This window comes from Ranitomeya variabilis, chromosome 2 (assembly GCF_051348905.1).
Source record: "Ranitomeya variabilis isolate aRanVar5 chromosome 2, aRanVar5.hap1, whole genome shotgun sequence".
Lineage (NCBI taxonomy): Eukaryota > Metazoa > Chordata > Amphibia > Anura > Dendrobatidae > Ranitomeya > Ranitomeya variabilis.
The window spans coordinates 264,545,572-264,561,838 of record NC_135233.1 but is presented as its reverse complement, the minus strand read 5'-3'; the positions used below and the strand labels follow the sequence as shown (position 1 = coordinate 264,561,838).

Here is a 16,267-nt window from a genome sequence, read left to right as displayed (position 1 = left end):
TGTGCTTTCCAAAGGCTAATTTAGCAACCGCTGTGTTCACCTACTATTCACCTTGCTTTTGCCTTGTAGCGCTGTTTTCACAGCGATCTGCAAGGTCTGTGTGTGTGTGTGTGTGTGTGTGAGTGCAGCCCACTCTCTAGTCTGAGTGCAGCCATAGGCCATCCATAGCTGGTTGTATTCAGTTCAGGGAGGGTGGTTCATTGCCTCATACTGTTCTTTTTTTTTTTTTTTTCCAAGTAGTGTAGTCTGCTGCTAATTTTTTCAAAAAAATTCTATTAGTGTCTTTCCACCCGTCTCCAGCTAATTTGTGGAAAAACACTACATAGGATAACGTAGAGGAGGGTTTTTGGGCCTTGCAGCGCCGTTTACGGCTGTCTGCACGGTCTCCGTGTGACTGCAGCTCGCCCTGTAGTCTGTGAGCAGCCATAGCCTGGTTGTCTCCAGCTCAGGGTTCTTCACTGCGTCATACCGCAAAATCAATTTTCATTTTGTTTTAAGTAGTGCAGGCTGCTGCACATTTTTTCAAAAAATTCCTATTAGTGTCTTTCCACCCGTCTCCAGCTAACTTGTGGAAAAACACTACATAGGATAACGTAGAGGAGGGTTTTTGGGCCTTGCAGCGCCGTTTACGGCTGTCTGCACGGTCTCCGTGTGACTGCAGCTCTATCTGTTGTCAGTTCAGCCCCCCAAAAATAAATAAATAATAAAGTTCACCAAACACACCAGTGACACCACTTTACATTTGTGTAGGCCACATTAGCTCATATTAAAGTCTAGTCCACACTTTAGAAAATTAGTGTTTCTTATACCTGTTAGGAGGAGTTGTTCAGGAATAAGCACACAAATCCGTTAGTACTTTTCTGCTTATCTTTATCAGTCAACCAAGATGAAGAAGGCAGTGAGTAAGGCACGTGGGCGTGGGCGCGGAGCAGGGAGGGGACGTGGGGATTCTGTGCCTGCTGCGGGCACCGGTGACTCATCAGCACCCACTTTCACCAGGGAACAGTCATTCATGCGCAGCTTTGTCGCAGAGCGCCGTACACCGCTGCTGCGTGAAGAACAAATTGAAGCCGTTGTCGGATGGATGGCAGCTAATGCATCAACTTCAATTAGTGCCACATCCTCTCAGACACAGAGCACTGGAGAGCAGCCATCTGTCTCTTCACCACCTGCCAAATTGCCCAGGCAGACAGAGAGCCCAGGACAGGAGCCGTCTCTACTTCTGTTCTCTGAATCTCTTGTGTTATGGTTCTCAATGGCAAGAGAACATAGCCCAGCAAACATAAGAACTAGCTCTTGGAAGGATGGAAACTAAACTGACCATGAACTAAACCTGCCGCTCAACTAACAGTAGCCGGGTAGCGTAGCCTACGTTTTTATCCCTAGACGCCCAGCGCCGGCCGGAGGACTAACTAATCCTGGCAGAGGAAAATATAGTCCTGGCTCACCTCTAGAGAAATTTCCCCGATAGGCAGACAGAGGCCCCCACATATATTGGCGGTGATTTTAGATGAAATGACAAACGTAGTATGAAAATAGGTTTAGCAAAATTGAGGTCCGCTTACTAGATAGCAGGAAGACAGAAAGGGCACTTTCATGGTCAGCTGAAAACCCTATCAAAACACATCCTGAAATTACTTTAAGACTCTAGTATTAACTCATAACATCAGAGTGGCAATTTCAGATCACAAGAGCTTTCCAGACACAGAAACGAAACTACAGCTGTGAACTGGAACAAAATGCAAAAACAAACGAGGACTAAAGTCCAACTTAGCTGGGAGTTGTCTAGCAGCAGGAACATGCACAGAAAGGCTTCTGATTACAATGTTGACCGGCATGGAAGTGACAGAGGAGCAAGGCTAAATAGCGACTCCCACATTCTGATGGAAACAGGTGAACAGAGGGGATGATGCACACCAGTTCAATTCCACCAGTGGCCACCGGGGGAGCCCAAAATCCAATTTCACAACACTCTTGGCTTGGAAACAGGGGGCCAGCCAAGCAGCATTGGAGAAATGGAAGAAGAGGCAGGGTGCAGTGATGCCCAACAGCTTTTTCTCTCTTCCTCTGAAGAGGCGGGTGGGCCAGTGGCTCCGTTCACCACATCGCAGGCCGCATCAGCTGATGATGACACTCAGGTGCCACTTACTGGTGCGTGCTCTGCTGCTGAGACTACCCAGGAGGAGCAGTTGGGGGCAGAGGGTAGTGTAGATGATGAGGTCCTTGACCCATCTTGGCGTGAGGGACAGGAAGGTGGTGGGAGCAGCTCTGAGGAAGAGATTCCCCGTACGGCCCAAAGAGGGAGAGGGAGGGGGAAGACTGCGGATCCTGCAGCCTCCGCTTTGGCACCCGTTAGGAGCATGTCTCTTCCAAAAGCCAAAAAGGGCGCTCCCAAGACTTGCAGTGCCTGGTCCTTTTTTGACACAGTTGCAGATGACATTTGCTATGTCAAATGCAAGGTGTGTCATCACAAAGTCAAAAGAGGGAAAAATGTCAGCAACCTCAATACCTCCAACATGTGGAAACATGTGCGCACCAGGCACCCGGCGGAGTTAGAAAAACACACTGAAGAGCTAGGCCAACCAACAGCGGCAGCTACCACTTCTTCAGCTCGTGTTGCCTCTTCCTCCAGCTCACACGCAGCTGGTTCGGCTTCCTCCCAGGATCGCCGTGGAAGAACCTCTGGCCCTGTTGTCCAGAGACCCGCTGTAATTCCACCCGCAGCACCACTTTCCCAGTCATCCACACACTCCCAGCCCAGTCTACAGCCATCGGTAGTACAGGCATGGGAGAAAAGGCGGCCTTTCTCGTCAAACCACCCACGAGCACAGGCTCTGACTGCAGGCATTGCCAAACTTCTGTCACTGGAAATGCTGTCATTCAGGCTGGTGGAGACTGACAGCTTCCGTGACTTGATGTCATTGGCAGTCCCACAGTACAATGTGCCCAGCCGCTTTTACTTCAGCAGGCAAGCCGTCCCTGCCCTGCACAAGCATGTGGAGGGACACATAAAACACGCGCTACTGAACGCCGTCAGTAGCAAGGTCCACCTCACCACCGATGCGTGGACCAGTCAACATGGACAGGGGCGATACCTTTCCCTCACTGCCCATTGGGTTAATGTCGTTGAGCCGGGTACAGACCGTGCGAGTGGCGCAGGACGTGTCCTGCCCACTCCAAGGATTGCAGGAATCCATTCTGTACGCATTGACTCCTCCTCCTACACCAGTTCCTCAGAATCATCGCTGCAGGAGCCGTCACAGTCCACCTCCACATGGACCCGTGATGAACGTGTACCTGTTACGACCGACATGAGCACAGCCGTGGCCAAACGTCAACAGGCCGTCTTGAAATTAATTTATTTGGGGAATCGAAGCCACACAGCGCAGGAGCTCTGGAATGCCATCAAGCAGGAGAGCGATGTGTGGTTTGTGCCAGCGAATCTCCAGCCAGGCATGGTAGTGTGTGATAATGGCCGAAATCTGGTGGCAGCTCTGGGCCTCGGCAACCTCACTCACATCCCATGTCTGGCACATGTGCTCAATTTGGTCGTGCAGAGTTTTCTGAGGGACTATCCGGATCTTGATGCACTGCTGCACAAGGTCCGCCTAGAGTGTGCTCACTTGCGGCGTTCCAGCACGGCAAAAGCGCGCATTGCGGCTCTGCAGCGCCGACACCGCCTGCCGGAACATCGCATCATATGTGACCTACCTACCAGGTGGAATTCCACGTTACATATGTTGGAGCGGTTGTGTGAGCAGCAGCAAGCTGTAATGGAGTACCAGCTGCTTCAGGCGCAAAGAAGTCGCACTCAGCGCCGTACAGACTTCACAACCACAGAGTGGGCCACTATGAATGACGTCTGCCAGGTTTTGCGTCCCTTTGATTATTCCACGCGGATGGCGAGTGCAGATGATGCACTAGTCAGCATGACTGTCCCCCTTATCTGCCTGCTTGAAAAATCACTGCAAGCGCTAAGGGATGATGTTGTGGAAGAGGTGGAGGATGAGGATTCAGCATTTCCATCATCTTCTGGACAGTCAGCGCCACGTGGTTCCTCACAAACGCGTAGGCAGGGGACAGTTTGTGAGGAGGATGAGGAGGAGTCAATGGAGGAGGAAGACATCCGTCCAGAGGAGGGAGTTACACAATTGTCCAGTACTCAGTGTGTACAGCGAGGGTGGGGTGATGACGAGCGGGCAGAGATCACGCCTCCAGCAGGGGACAGCGTTTCTTGGGCAGTTGGCAGTCTGCAGCACATGGTGGATTACATGCTGCAGTGCCTGAGAAACGACCGCCGCATCGCCCACATTCTCAACATGTCTGATTATTGGGTGTTCACCCTCCTCGATCCTCGCTACCGGGACAACGTAGAAAGCCTCATCACACCGTTGAACCGGGAGCGAAAAATGCGGGAGTACCAAGACACACTGGTGAATTCCATCATCTTCTCCATTCCAACTGAGAGAAGTGCTGCTAGTGCATTCCAAAGCAGCTCAGTGCGTCCAGGCAGTGGTGGAGGCTCTGCACAAAGAGGGAGCAGAAGCAGTGCCTCTGCCCAAGGCAAGACCAGTATGGCCCAACTGTGGCACAGTTTTCTGTGCCCGCCACAAAAGTCTACACCATCACAGACGGCTCCAGTCAGCAGGAGGCAACGGTTCCGTCAGATGGTGACAGACTACATGTCTTGCCCTCTTGCTGTACTCCCAGACGGCTCTTCCCCTTTCAAGTTTTGGGTCTCAAAGCTGGATACATGGCCAGAGCTAAGCCAGTATGCATTGGAGGTGCTGTCTTGCCCTGCGGCCAGTGTATTATCGGAACGTGTCTTTAGTGCTGCAGGTGGTGTACTAACTGACCGTCGCATGCGACTATCCTCCGATAACGTTGACCGGCTTACTTTCCTGAAAATGAACAAGGCCTGGATCTCGCAGGAATTTGCCACTCCTCTTCCTGATTAAATAATTAGGTGACTGTCTACAGTATCCAGGTCTCCTGTTGTGTTCATCTTTCTACCACCTGAACTTTAATTCCTGGGCTCCAACACCGCCAGTTGAGGCTCAGAAGTGCCGTCTGCACAGTCAAAACATACGACCCAGTGTTATTGGGTTTCAGTAACGTCAGCTGATCCCCAGCTGTGTAGCCGGCAATGTGTCCTGCGACCGCCACGCTGACACAACAACTGAAATGTAAGGGAACCTGTCCCCCCCCCCCCCCCCCCAAGGCGTTTGTTACTGAAAGAGCCACCTTGTACAGCAGTAATGCTGCACAAGGAAAAGGTAGCTATTTTTGTTTAGCTCCTTGCACACGCAGAACTTAACACTTATAAAATGTGTCCACTGATACCGTAAAACCGTCCCGGAGGTGGGACTTTCCTTCGTAATATGACGCAGCACAGCCGTCATTCCTACCCCCTTGGCGCCGTGCCCCGGCTCCTCAGCGTTGTTTGATTCCGTCCCGGAGCCTGCGCTGTTATGTTATCCCTTGGCCAGGCACACTTAGCGCTGCCCGTCTTCTGACAGCATTTGGTGTCAGGATGGCTGCGCCTGTGCGGCCGCGCTGGCCGAGAGCCCGCCTCGCAGTGTCTTCTGATTTAATCCCACTGGGGGCCTGAGATCCATGGACATGCGCAGTGCATATCTGAACCTCCACCTCTCACTCATCTCCCTACGGCTTCTTCAGACTGTGCGGTGTCAGCTGGTCCCTAATAGCATGCCACGGCCGTGACACCGCACAGTCTTAAGAAGCCGTAGGGAGGGGAGTGAGAGGCGAGGATATGCACTGCGCATGGCCACGGATCCCAGGCCCGCGGTGGGATTACATTAGACGACACTGCGAGGCGGGCTCTCGGCCAGCGCGGCCGCACAGGCGCAGCCAGCCTGACACCAAATGATGTCAGAAGATGGGCAGCGCTAAGTGTGCCTGGCCAAGGGATAACATAACAGCGCAGGCTCCGGGACGGAATCAAACAACGCTGAGGAGCCGGGGAACGGCGCCAAGGAGGTAGGAATGACGGCTGTGCTGCGTCATATTACGAAGGAAAGTCCCACCTCCGGGACGGTCTCACGGTATCAGGGGACACATTTTATAAGTGTTTAGTTCTGTGTTTGCAAGGAGCATCATGAAAAGAGCCACCTTTTCCTTTTGCATCTTTTTTGCTGCACAAGCTGGCTCTTTCAGCTACAAACGCCTTGGGGGGGGGGGTTAAAGGTTCCCTTTCGACTTTCTCCAATCAGGCTTCGGCCTACATTGTGTTCCTCTGCTTCTCCTCCTGTCCCTGGGCTCCAACACCGCTAGTTGTTGCCTGGTAGTGCTGTACGCACAGTCAACAGTCCCTCCTCTGTTATTGGGGTTCAGTAACGTCAGCTGTTCCCCTGCTGTGTGTGTGGCAATCCCTCCTATCTCCTCCACCTCCCCCTCCTGTCCCTGGGCTCCAACACCGCTAGTTGCCGTCCAGAAGTGCTGTCCGCACAGTCCCAACAGTCCCTCCTCTGTTATTGGGGTTCAGTAACGTCAGCTGTTCCCCTGCTGTGTGTGTGGCAATCCCTCCTATCTCCTCCACCTCCACCTCCCCCTCCTTTCCCTGGGCTCCAACACCGCTAGTTGTTGCCTGGTAGTGCTGTACGCACAGTCCCAACAGTCCCTCCTCTGTTATTGGGGTTCAGTAACGTCAGCTGTTCCCCTGCTGTGTGTGTGGCAAACCCTCCTATCTCCTCCACCTCCCCCTCCTGTCCCTGGGCTCCAACACCGCTAGTTGCCGTCCAGTAGTGCTGTACGCACAGTCAACAGTCCCTCCTCTGTTATTGGGGTTCAGTAACGTCAGCTGTTCCCCTGCTGTGTGTGTGGCAAACCCTCCTATCTCCTCCACCTCCTCCTCCTCCTCCTGTCCCTGGGCTCCAACACCGCTAGTTGCCGTCCAGAAGTGCTGTCCGCACAGTCCCAACAGTCCCTCCTCTGTTATTGGGGTTCAGTAACGTCAGCTGTTCCCCAGCTGTGTGTGTGGCAATCCCTCCTATCTCCTCCACCTCCTCCTCCTCCTCCTGTCCCTGGGCTCCAACACCGCTAGTTGCCGTCCAGAAGTGCTGTCCGCACAGTCCCAACAGTCCCTCCTCTGTTATTGGGGTTCAGTAACGTCAGCTGTTCCCCTGCTGTGTGTGTGGCAATCCCTCCTATCTCCTCCACCTCCACCTCCCCCTCCTTTCCCTGGGCTCCAACACCGCTAGTTGTTGCCTGGTAGTGCTGTACGCACAGTCCCAACAGTCCCTCCTCTGTTATTGGGGTTCAGTAACGTCAGCTGTTCCCCAGCTGTGTGTGGCAATCCCTCCTATCTCCTCCACCTCCTCCTCCTCCTCCTGTCCCTGGGCTCCAACACCGCTAGTTGCCGTCCAGAAGTGCTGTCCGCACAGTCCCAACAGTCCCTCCTCTGTTATTGGGGTTCAGTAACGTCAGCTGTTCCCCAGCTGTGTGTGTGGCAATCCCTCCTATCTCCTCCACCTCCTCCTCCTCCTCCTGTCCCTGGGCTCCAACACCGCTAGTTGCCGTCCAGAAGTGCTGTCCGCACAGTCCCAACAGTCCCTCCTCTGTTATTGGGGTTCAGTAACGTCAGCTGTTCCCCTGCTGTGTGTGTGGCAAACCCTCCTATCTCCTCCACCTCCACCTCCCCCTCCTGTCCCTGGGCTCCAACACCTCTAGTTGCCGTCCAGAAGTGCTGTCCGCACAGTCCCAACAGTCCCTCCTCTGTTATTGGGGTTCAGTAACGTCAGCTGTTCCCCTGCTGTGTGTGTGGCAAACCCTCCTATCTCCTCCACCTCCACCTCCCCCTCCTGTCCCTGGGCTCCAACACCTCTAGTTGCCGTCCAGAAGTGCTGTACGCACAGTCCCAACAGTCCCTCCTCTGTTATTGGGGTTCAGTAACGTCAGCTGTTCCCCTGCTGTGTGTGTGGCAATCCCTCCTATCTCCTCCACCTCCCCCTCCTGTCCCTGGGCTCCAACACCGCTAGTTGCCGTCCAGAAGTGCTGTCCGCACAGAGCCAAACACCTCGCCAATGTGTTAGTGGGGTTCAGCACCGCCAGCTGTTCCCCTGCTGTGTATACGGCAACGTGTACTGCGACCCCCACGCAGGCACAACAAGTTAAATTTAAGGGAACCTGTCCCCCCCCCCAGGCGTTTGTTACTGAAGGAGCCACCTTGTGCAGCAGTAATGATGCAAAAGGAAAAAGTGCCTCTTTTCGTGGTGCTCCTTGCACATGCTGAACCTAACACTTATGAAAAGTGTCCCCTCCTACCGTGATACCGTCCGGTTGGTGGAACTTTCCTTTGTGATGTGACGCAGCACAGCCGTCATTCTTACCCCCTTGGCGCCGTGCGCCGCCTCCTCAGCGTTGTTTGAATCAGTCCCGTAGCCTGCGCTGTTAGGTTAGCCCTTGGCCATGCACACATTTTGCGCTGCCCGTCTTCTGACATCATTTGGTGTCAGGCTGGCTGCGCCTGTGCGGCCGCGCTGGCCGAGATCCCGCCTCGTACTGTCTTCTGATTTAATCCCACTGGGGGCCTGAGATCCATGGACATGCGCAGTGCATATCTGAACCTCCACCTCTCACTCATCTCCTTACGGCTTCTTCAAACTGTGCGGTGTCAGCTGATCCCTAATAGCATGCCACGGCCGTGACACCGCACAGTCTGAAGAAGCCGTAGGGAGGGGAGTGAGAGGCGAGGATATGCACTGCGCATGGCCACGGATCCCAGGCCCGCGGTGGGATTACATTAGACGACACTGCGAGGCGGGATCTCGGCCAGCGCAGCCGCACAGGCGCAGCCAGTCTGACACCAAATGATGTCAGAACACGGGCAGCGCAAAATGTGTGCATGGCCAAGGGGTAACCTAACAGCGCAGGCTACGGGACTGATTCAAACAACGCTGAGGAGGCGGCGCACGGCGCCAAGGGGGTAAGAATGACGGCTGTGCTGCGTCACATCACAAAGGAAAGTTCCACCAACCGGACGGTATCACGGTAGGAGGGGACACTTTTCATAAGTGTTAGGTTCAGCATGTGCAAGGACCATAATTAAAAGAGCTAAGTTTACCTTTTCCAGCATTAGTGCTGTACACGATGGCTCTTTCAGCTACAAACGCCTGGGGGGGGGGGGGGGTTGGGGTTAAAGTTTCCCTTTCAACTTGCTCCAGTGCAGGCTTCGGCCTACACTCTGCTCCCTCTCCTCCTCCTGCTGACCCTGGGCTCTAACACCGCCAGTTGGGGCCCAGATGTGCTAGCTGCACAGAGCCAAACACCAGCCAATGTGTCAGTGGGGTTCAGCACCGCCAGCTGTTCCCCTGCTGTGTAGCCGGCAACGTGTCCTGCAACAGCCACGCAGACACAAGAACTGAAATTGAAGGAAACCTGTCCCCCCTCCCCCAGGCGTTTTTACGTTTTACAGCCACCTTGTACGACAGTAATGCTGCATGTGTGCAAGGTGGCTCAGAAACTTATTCTCCTTGCCCATGTTGAAGTGAACACGTCTAAAAATGAGTCCTCTGCGACCATTAAAACGTCCCTCAGGTGTGATTTTCCTTTGTATTGACACGCAACAAGCTCCTTGGTAGCGCTGCCCATCTTCTGGCATCATTGTTTGGCTGCCTGCGCCTCTGCGGCCGCCTTGCCCCACACAACGCCCCTCGGTGTCTTATTTATTGGGACTGCGAGGGTGTGATTGATGGGCATGAACGGTGCATTTCTTCGCCTGTCCCTCATCTCCTTCCGCCTTCTTCGGACTGTGCGTCTTCATGGCCGTGGCATGCGATAAGGGATCAGCTGACGCCGCATAGCCTGAAGCGGGTGTAAGAACCCAAGCGAGAGGCGAACATATGTACTGCGCCAGGCCATGAATCCCAGCACCGCAGTGTTTTAACAATGTTAAGACACTGCGGGGCTGGGATTCATGGTCATCGCGAACCGCACCGGCCGACATTAAATGATGTCAGAAGATGGGCAGCGCTAACAGCGCTAGGCCAGGGGATAACACGACAGCGCAGACTCCTGTACAGCAAATAACGCTCAGGAGGCTGCACCCAGCACCAAGGTGGGATTCTTGACATCTGTGCTGCGTCTCATTACGAAGGGAACTCGCGCCTCCAACACAGTTTGACTGTATAAAGGGCTAAATGTTATACGTGTTTCATTCAGCGTGTGCAAGGAGAAAAATTAAAAGAGCAACCTTTGACTTGTGCAGCACTACTGCTGCATAAGCTGTGGCTCTTCTACTTTGTAACCCCTGAGGGAGGGTTAAAGGTTACCTTTGAAATTGGTTCAATTAGGCTTCAGCCTACACTCTGCTCCCCCTGCAATGCCCGGGCTCCAACACCGCCAGTTGGGGCCCGGTACTGCTAGCTGCACAGAGCCAAACACCAGCCAATGTGTCAGTGGGGTTCAGCACCGCCAGCTGTTCCCCTGCTGTGCAGCCGGCAACGTGTCCTGCAACAGCCACGCAGGCACAACAGACCCAAAGCTGCTGCCAGTGCAGGCTTCGGCCTACACTCTGCTCCCTCTCCTCCTCCTGCTGACCCTGGGCTCCAACACCGCCAGTTTTGGCCCGGTACTGCTAGCTGCACAGAGAAAAACACCAGCCAATGTGTCAGTGGGGTTCAGCACCGCCAGCTGTTCCCCTGCTGTGTAGCCGGCATCGTGTCCTGCAAAAGCCACGCAGACACAAGAACTGAAATTGAAGGGAACCTGTCCCCCCTCCCCCAGGCGTTTGTACGTTTTACAGCCACCTTGTACAGCGGTAATGCTGCATGTGTGCAAGGTGGCTCATAAACGTATTCTCCTCGCACATGTGGAACTGAAAACACGTCTAAAATGTGTCCTCTGTGTGACCATTTAACCGTCCCGGAGGTGTGACTTTCCTTTGTAATGACACGCTGCAACCCCCTTGGTAGCGCTGCCCGTCTTCTGGCATCATTGTTTGGCTGCCTGCGCCTCTGCGGCCGCCCTGACCCACACAACGCCCCTCGGTGTCTTATTTATTGGGACTGCGAGGGTGTGATTGATGGGCATGAGCAGTGCATCAGTTCGCCTGTCCCTCATCTCCTTCCGCCTTCTTCAGACTGTGCGGCTTCATGGCCGTGGCATGCGATAAGGGATCAGCTGACGCCGCACAGTCTGAAGCGGGTGTAAGGACCCGAGTGTGAGAGGCGAACATATGTGCTGCGCCAGGCCATGAATCCCAGACCCGCAGTGTTTTAACAATGTTAAGACACTGCGGGGCTGGGATTCATGGTCATCGCGAACCGCACCGGCCGACATTAAATGATGTCAGAAGATGGGCAGCGCTAACAGCGCTAGGCCAGGGGATAACACGACAGCGCAGACTCCTGTACAGCAAATAACAACGCTCAGGAGGCTGCACCCAGCACCAAGGTGGGATTCTTGACATCTGTGCTGCGTCTCATTACGAAGGGAACTCGCGCCTCCAACACAGTTTGACTGTATAAAGGGCTAAATGTTATACGTGTTTCATTCAGCGTGTGCAAGGAGAAAAATTAAAAGAGCAACCTTTGACTTGTGCAGCACTACTGCTGCATAAGCTGTGGCTCTTCTACTTTGTAACCCCTGAGGGGGGGTTAAAGGTTACCTTTGAAATTGGTTCAATTAGGCTTCGGCCTACACTCTGCTCCCCCTGCAGAGCCCGGGCTCCAACACCGCCAGTTGGGGCCCGGTACTGCTAGCTGCACAGAGCCAAACACCAGCCAATGTGTCAGTGGGGTTCAGCACCGCCAGCTGTTCCCCTGCTGTGCAGCCGGCAACGTGTCCTGCAACAGCCACGCAGGCACAACAGACCCAAAGCTGCCGCCAGTGCAGGCTTCGGCCTACACTCTGCTCCCTCTCCTCCTCCTGCTGACCCTGGGCTCCAACACTGCTAGTTGGGGCTCTAGGAAGACAAGCTTGAATAGGTCCCCATCCTGGTTCCAGCACCGTCAGCTGTTTCCGGGCAGAGCCTTTGGCTTAGGTGCCTCCCTCTGGGTATCCGAGTTCCACCAACGTCAGGTGGTCCTTGGTAGTGCTTTCAGGCACGGGTACCTCCTGCTTAGTAACCGGGTTCCAGTAACGTCAGCTGGTCCTCGGTCGTTCCATTGGCTCTTGGACCTTCGGCTACCCATCCAGGTTCCAGTACCGTCAGCTGGTTCTCGGCAGTGTCTTTTGCTCTTGTACCTTCTGCTCCCCATCCTGGTTCCAGTACCGTCAGCTGGTTCCGGGCAGAGCCTTTGGCTTAGGTGCCTCCCTCTGGGTATCCGAGTTCCACCAACGTCAGGTGGTCCTTGGTAGTGCTTTCAGGCACGGGTACCTCCTGCTTAGTAACCGGGTTCCAGTAATGTCAGCTGGTCCTCGGTCGTTCCATTGGCTCTGGGACCTTCGGGTAGCCATCCGAGTTCCAGTTCCATCAGCTGTTTCTCGGCATTTTCTCAGCCTTCTTGTACCTTCTGCTACATTTCCAAGTTCAAGAGACTAAACACGATGACCCGGAAGACCACCCCTAAGATGACGACGACACCAGAGACGACAACCACCGTGATGACGACGACCCTGGAGACGATGACCCTGAAGACCACCCCGATGACGACGACCCCGGAGACGACAACCACCGTGATGACGACGACCCTGAAGACCACCCCGATGACGACGACGACGACCTGGAAGACCGAGAAGCAGAAGAACAAGAGGCTGCAGAACAAAGAGCAGAAGAACATTAAGCATAAGACTAAATATCAGAGCAAAAGATATTATCTAAATTATAAGCAGAAGAAGACTAAGCAGTGTATGGGGGTGAGTCCGTTCCTCCTCGTGGTGCCCCTGGATAAAGCCTGATGCTGCAGGCCAAACTGAACGCGGACAAATGTAACTGTTTTGTGACAGGCAGAACGGAAGGTGTAATCTTCAAACTTTTATAGATAACAACTACGGGAATGCCTGTCACAAATAAGAATATGATGAAGAAGTAGAATATGAAGAAGATAATAGTAAAATAAAAAGAATATGAACAATGTAACAAAAAAAATAATAGGTAGAAGATGAAGAAGAAGATGAATAAGGTGAAGAAGTTGATGTCAAAGAAGCTGATGATGAGGATAATGAAGAAGAAAGTGTGGGAGAAGTAAAAAAGAAGGTGAAGGGCGTGGAAGTAGTGAAACATCAATATCTGACAAAATAAAAAAAAAAATTAACATAGTCAAAATCTTTCTAACGCCGAACGTCATAAAAAACAAAACAAAATCCTGCTATTCTATTAGATTGGGCTAAACCTCTGTGCCTTTAATGTCTCCGCCACCTCCCCCAATACATCCTACATTATTCTTAGTTGTTTTCCTTCATGTAGAATGAACCTACAAGTTTATAAAGGGTTTATTTTAATTCCGATATTTTCGTCCCATTGACTTGCATTGGGATCGGGTATCGGTATCGGATTAGATCCGATACTTTGACGGTATCGGCCGATACTTTCCGATACCGATACTTTCCGATATCGGAAGGTATCGCTCAACACTATTGGTTACCCTAATTGTATATACACATATATTTAACTCTGTTATAATTGTACAATTTTTATAAATTTGTATATTTGCCATTTCTTTATTGCTTGTTTAATTCCTTATAAATTTTGAACCTAATTGTGTTTCATTATGAGTTTAGGCACTTTCTTTGCTTTTAGTGCCACCTTTTACCAATTTGTCTCAATAAAATTATGTTTTATTTATCATACAATTTTTTTTGACAATTTTTTTTACCTCTATTCGCTTTTTTCCTCCCAATCTACCAATCCCTATCCGAATGGTCTGCCATTCATAATCCACCAGCAGTATATATGCATTAATAAACCTTTCATCTATTTGCCTCCTGCATCTTGTTTTCCATTATATACTATTGCTTCATTCATTGCGTTTTTCACTAGGACTCTGTTTTATTAGATAGGGGGGAACCCAGTGTTCTAGCATCTACCTGATCCATGGAGACCACCTCCCATAGCAGGGAATGCAGCATGGACAGCTCCCGGCCCAGGTCAATGTAGCCCTCGAATCCAGCCGTGTTGGAGATGGTTTCTGGGTTCGAGATTTCCAGGAGGAACCGCTGCATGTTGGTCCATTCGTGCTCCAGGAATTGGTTCATGAAGGACATGTACTCCTCCTTACTGCCGAACCTGTGGGACACAGGACCCTCAAGTCACGTTTGTGTATACATATGCAGAGAGTGAAATAACTACTGAACACATAACCAATTAGTAAATAGATTTCTAAAGCTGCTGTCAGAGAAAAATTAAAATCCATAAGTCCTCTCTGGAGAGGGAACAGATCACCCTTACATTGAACATATGGGATTATAGCTCTACATCCCTCCGCTAAGCCATTTCCGGGACATCAGGTTTAGTAATTTTGTTATCCCTCTTATTTTATGTAATTGTAAACACCATATTGTTTTGTTCCCATTTTGTAACATCTTTGTATATTTTTTTGTCCTGATGACTGGAGGCAACGGAGTTGCATCTCTGTGACAAACTGGTAGCAGCGGGGGGATCAGTGAGACCCCCCCCCTTCCAGACTACTGTGATTTTTGACAAGTGTTATTGATGTGAGATTCTCACCAGATACTGATAACAACCCATACAATCCACACAGGCAAATAAATCAAACCATAGATGTCCATAATTTATATGTAATAATGAAAAATGACAAGGAAAAAGCATTGAACACAAGAAGAAAGGTGCATACAGCAATGGAAAGTTCTGACTCCAGCTGAAATCTATCAATAATTAGAACACAATCTAGCTACTTAGTGAAAAATAATATCATCTGGTTCAGCTGATGCATATATAACAGTGTCTCATTACCAAGGTGCCACACAAGAAACATCTCATGATAGGTAAAACCAGGGAGCTGTCTCAAGACCCTTGGAACCTTATTGTTTCAAAACAAGAATTTCTAAACCATTGAAGATTCCAGTGAGCACTGTTGAGGCCATAATCCGGAAGTGGAAAGAACATCAAGATTTCAGACAGAGGAGTTAAAAGAATTATCAAACTAGTTGTCCAATAGCCAAGGACCACCTGTGGAGAGCAATAGCAAGACCTGAATTCAGCAGGTACAACTATTTCAGAGAATACTATAAAGTAAAGCAGTCAATCTCCATGGCCTCTATGCACGCTCACCATACAAGACTCCATTGCTGAACAAAAAGCATCTTCAAGCGGGTTTAAAGTTTGCTCTACAACATTTAGACAAGTCTGTGAAATACTGGGAGAATATAGTCTGGTCAGATGAGACCAAAATTGAACTCTTTGGCTGCCATAATATCCAAAATCTTTGGAGGCAAAAATGCACTTCATATCATCCCAAAAACACCATACCAACAGTGAAGTTTGGAGGTGGAAACATGATGGTGTGGGGCGTTTTTTCCGCATACAACACTGACATACTCTTCATATAATTGAAGGATAAATGGACCAATGTACTGAGACATTCCTGATAAAAATCTGCCATCTACCAGGATGAGGAAGATGAAACGAGCCAAGGAAACGATCTATTGGTTTCAGCGTGTTACAGCACTGCCGGCGCCCCTGCATGGGTCCCCTTCTTCCCCCCCTGCAGGGATGCCGGCGTGTTAACTTACCCATCTGCTCTCCTCCAACATCTGCTTCCTCCCAGGATCTGTGCATGGCATGCAGGTCTCATGAGTGTTCTTAAGGCGTGTGCTCCCCCACCCTTTAAAGGGCCAGCACACGGGTGGCTAAAAACGTCCCAAACCAATAGCTGGGAGGCGTTTGGTATACAAGACATCCTCCCCTATTGAGAGGTGCTTTAGCAACTTTAGTGAGTCAGTGTATATTATGCTAGCTAGTTGTAAGATCGCCATACCCATGCTCTCTGATCCTGTCCACTTCGCTTATCTGATCTTGTCCGCCCTGTCTGCACCTTGTTCCAGTCCGTTTTGCTGTACCCAAACCTGTATTCATCCTGACTGTGCCTAGTCCTGCTGCTGATCCATCTGAACCCTGCATCCGTGATCCCGTACCTGTAGCCGTCCTGTGTTCCTGTACCTGCCCTGCCTATGTCTGATTCCTCATCTGCCTACCAGTTGTATCCTTTAGTTTAACCAGTTCCTGGCCAGTCCTGATTCCTTGCCTCTTTGGGGGGGGGGTCAGGTGCCATGGCTCTGGGGTTCGTTTTGGAGTAGCACCTGGCGTCCATCTGGAGCAAAGTCTAACCCCACCATCAGGGGTTCTAGC

The 16,267-nt window shown here is 51.4% G+C and overlaps 1 protein-coding gene across 15 annotated transcripts in view; it reads right to left on the bottom strand.

The window, feature by feature from the left end:
• DAB2IP (DAB2 interacting protein) overlaps positions 1-16,267 on the bottom strand; it is a 273,236-nt gene that overhangs the window by 21,476 nt on the left and 235,493 nt on the right. For all 15 annotated transcript variants that reach the window (XM_077284866.1, XM_077284862.1, XM_077284867.1 and 12 more), the window contains one exon: positions 13,987-14,185. In XM_077284866.1, coding sequence (XP_077140981.1) covers positions 13,987-14,185 — 199 coding nt within the window. The remainder of the gene's footprint in view (positions 1-13,986; positions 14,186-16,267) is intronic.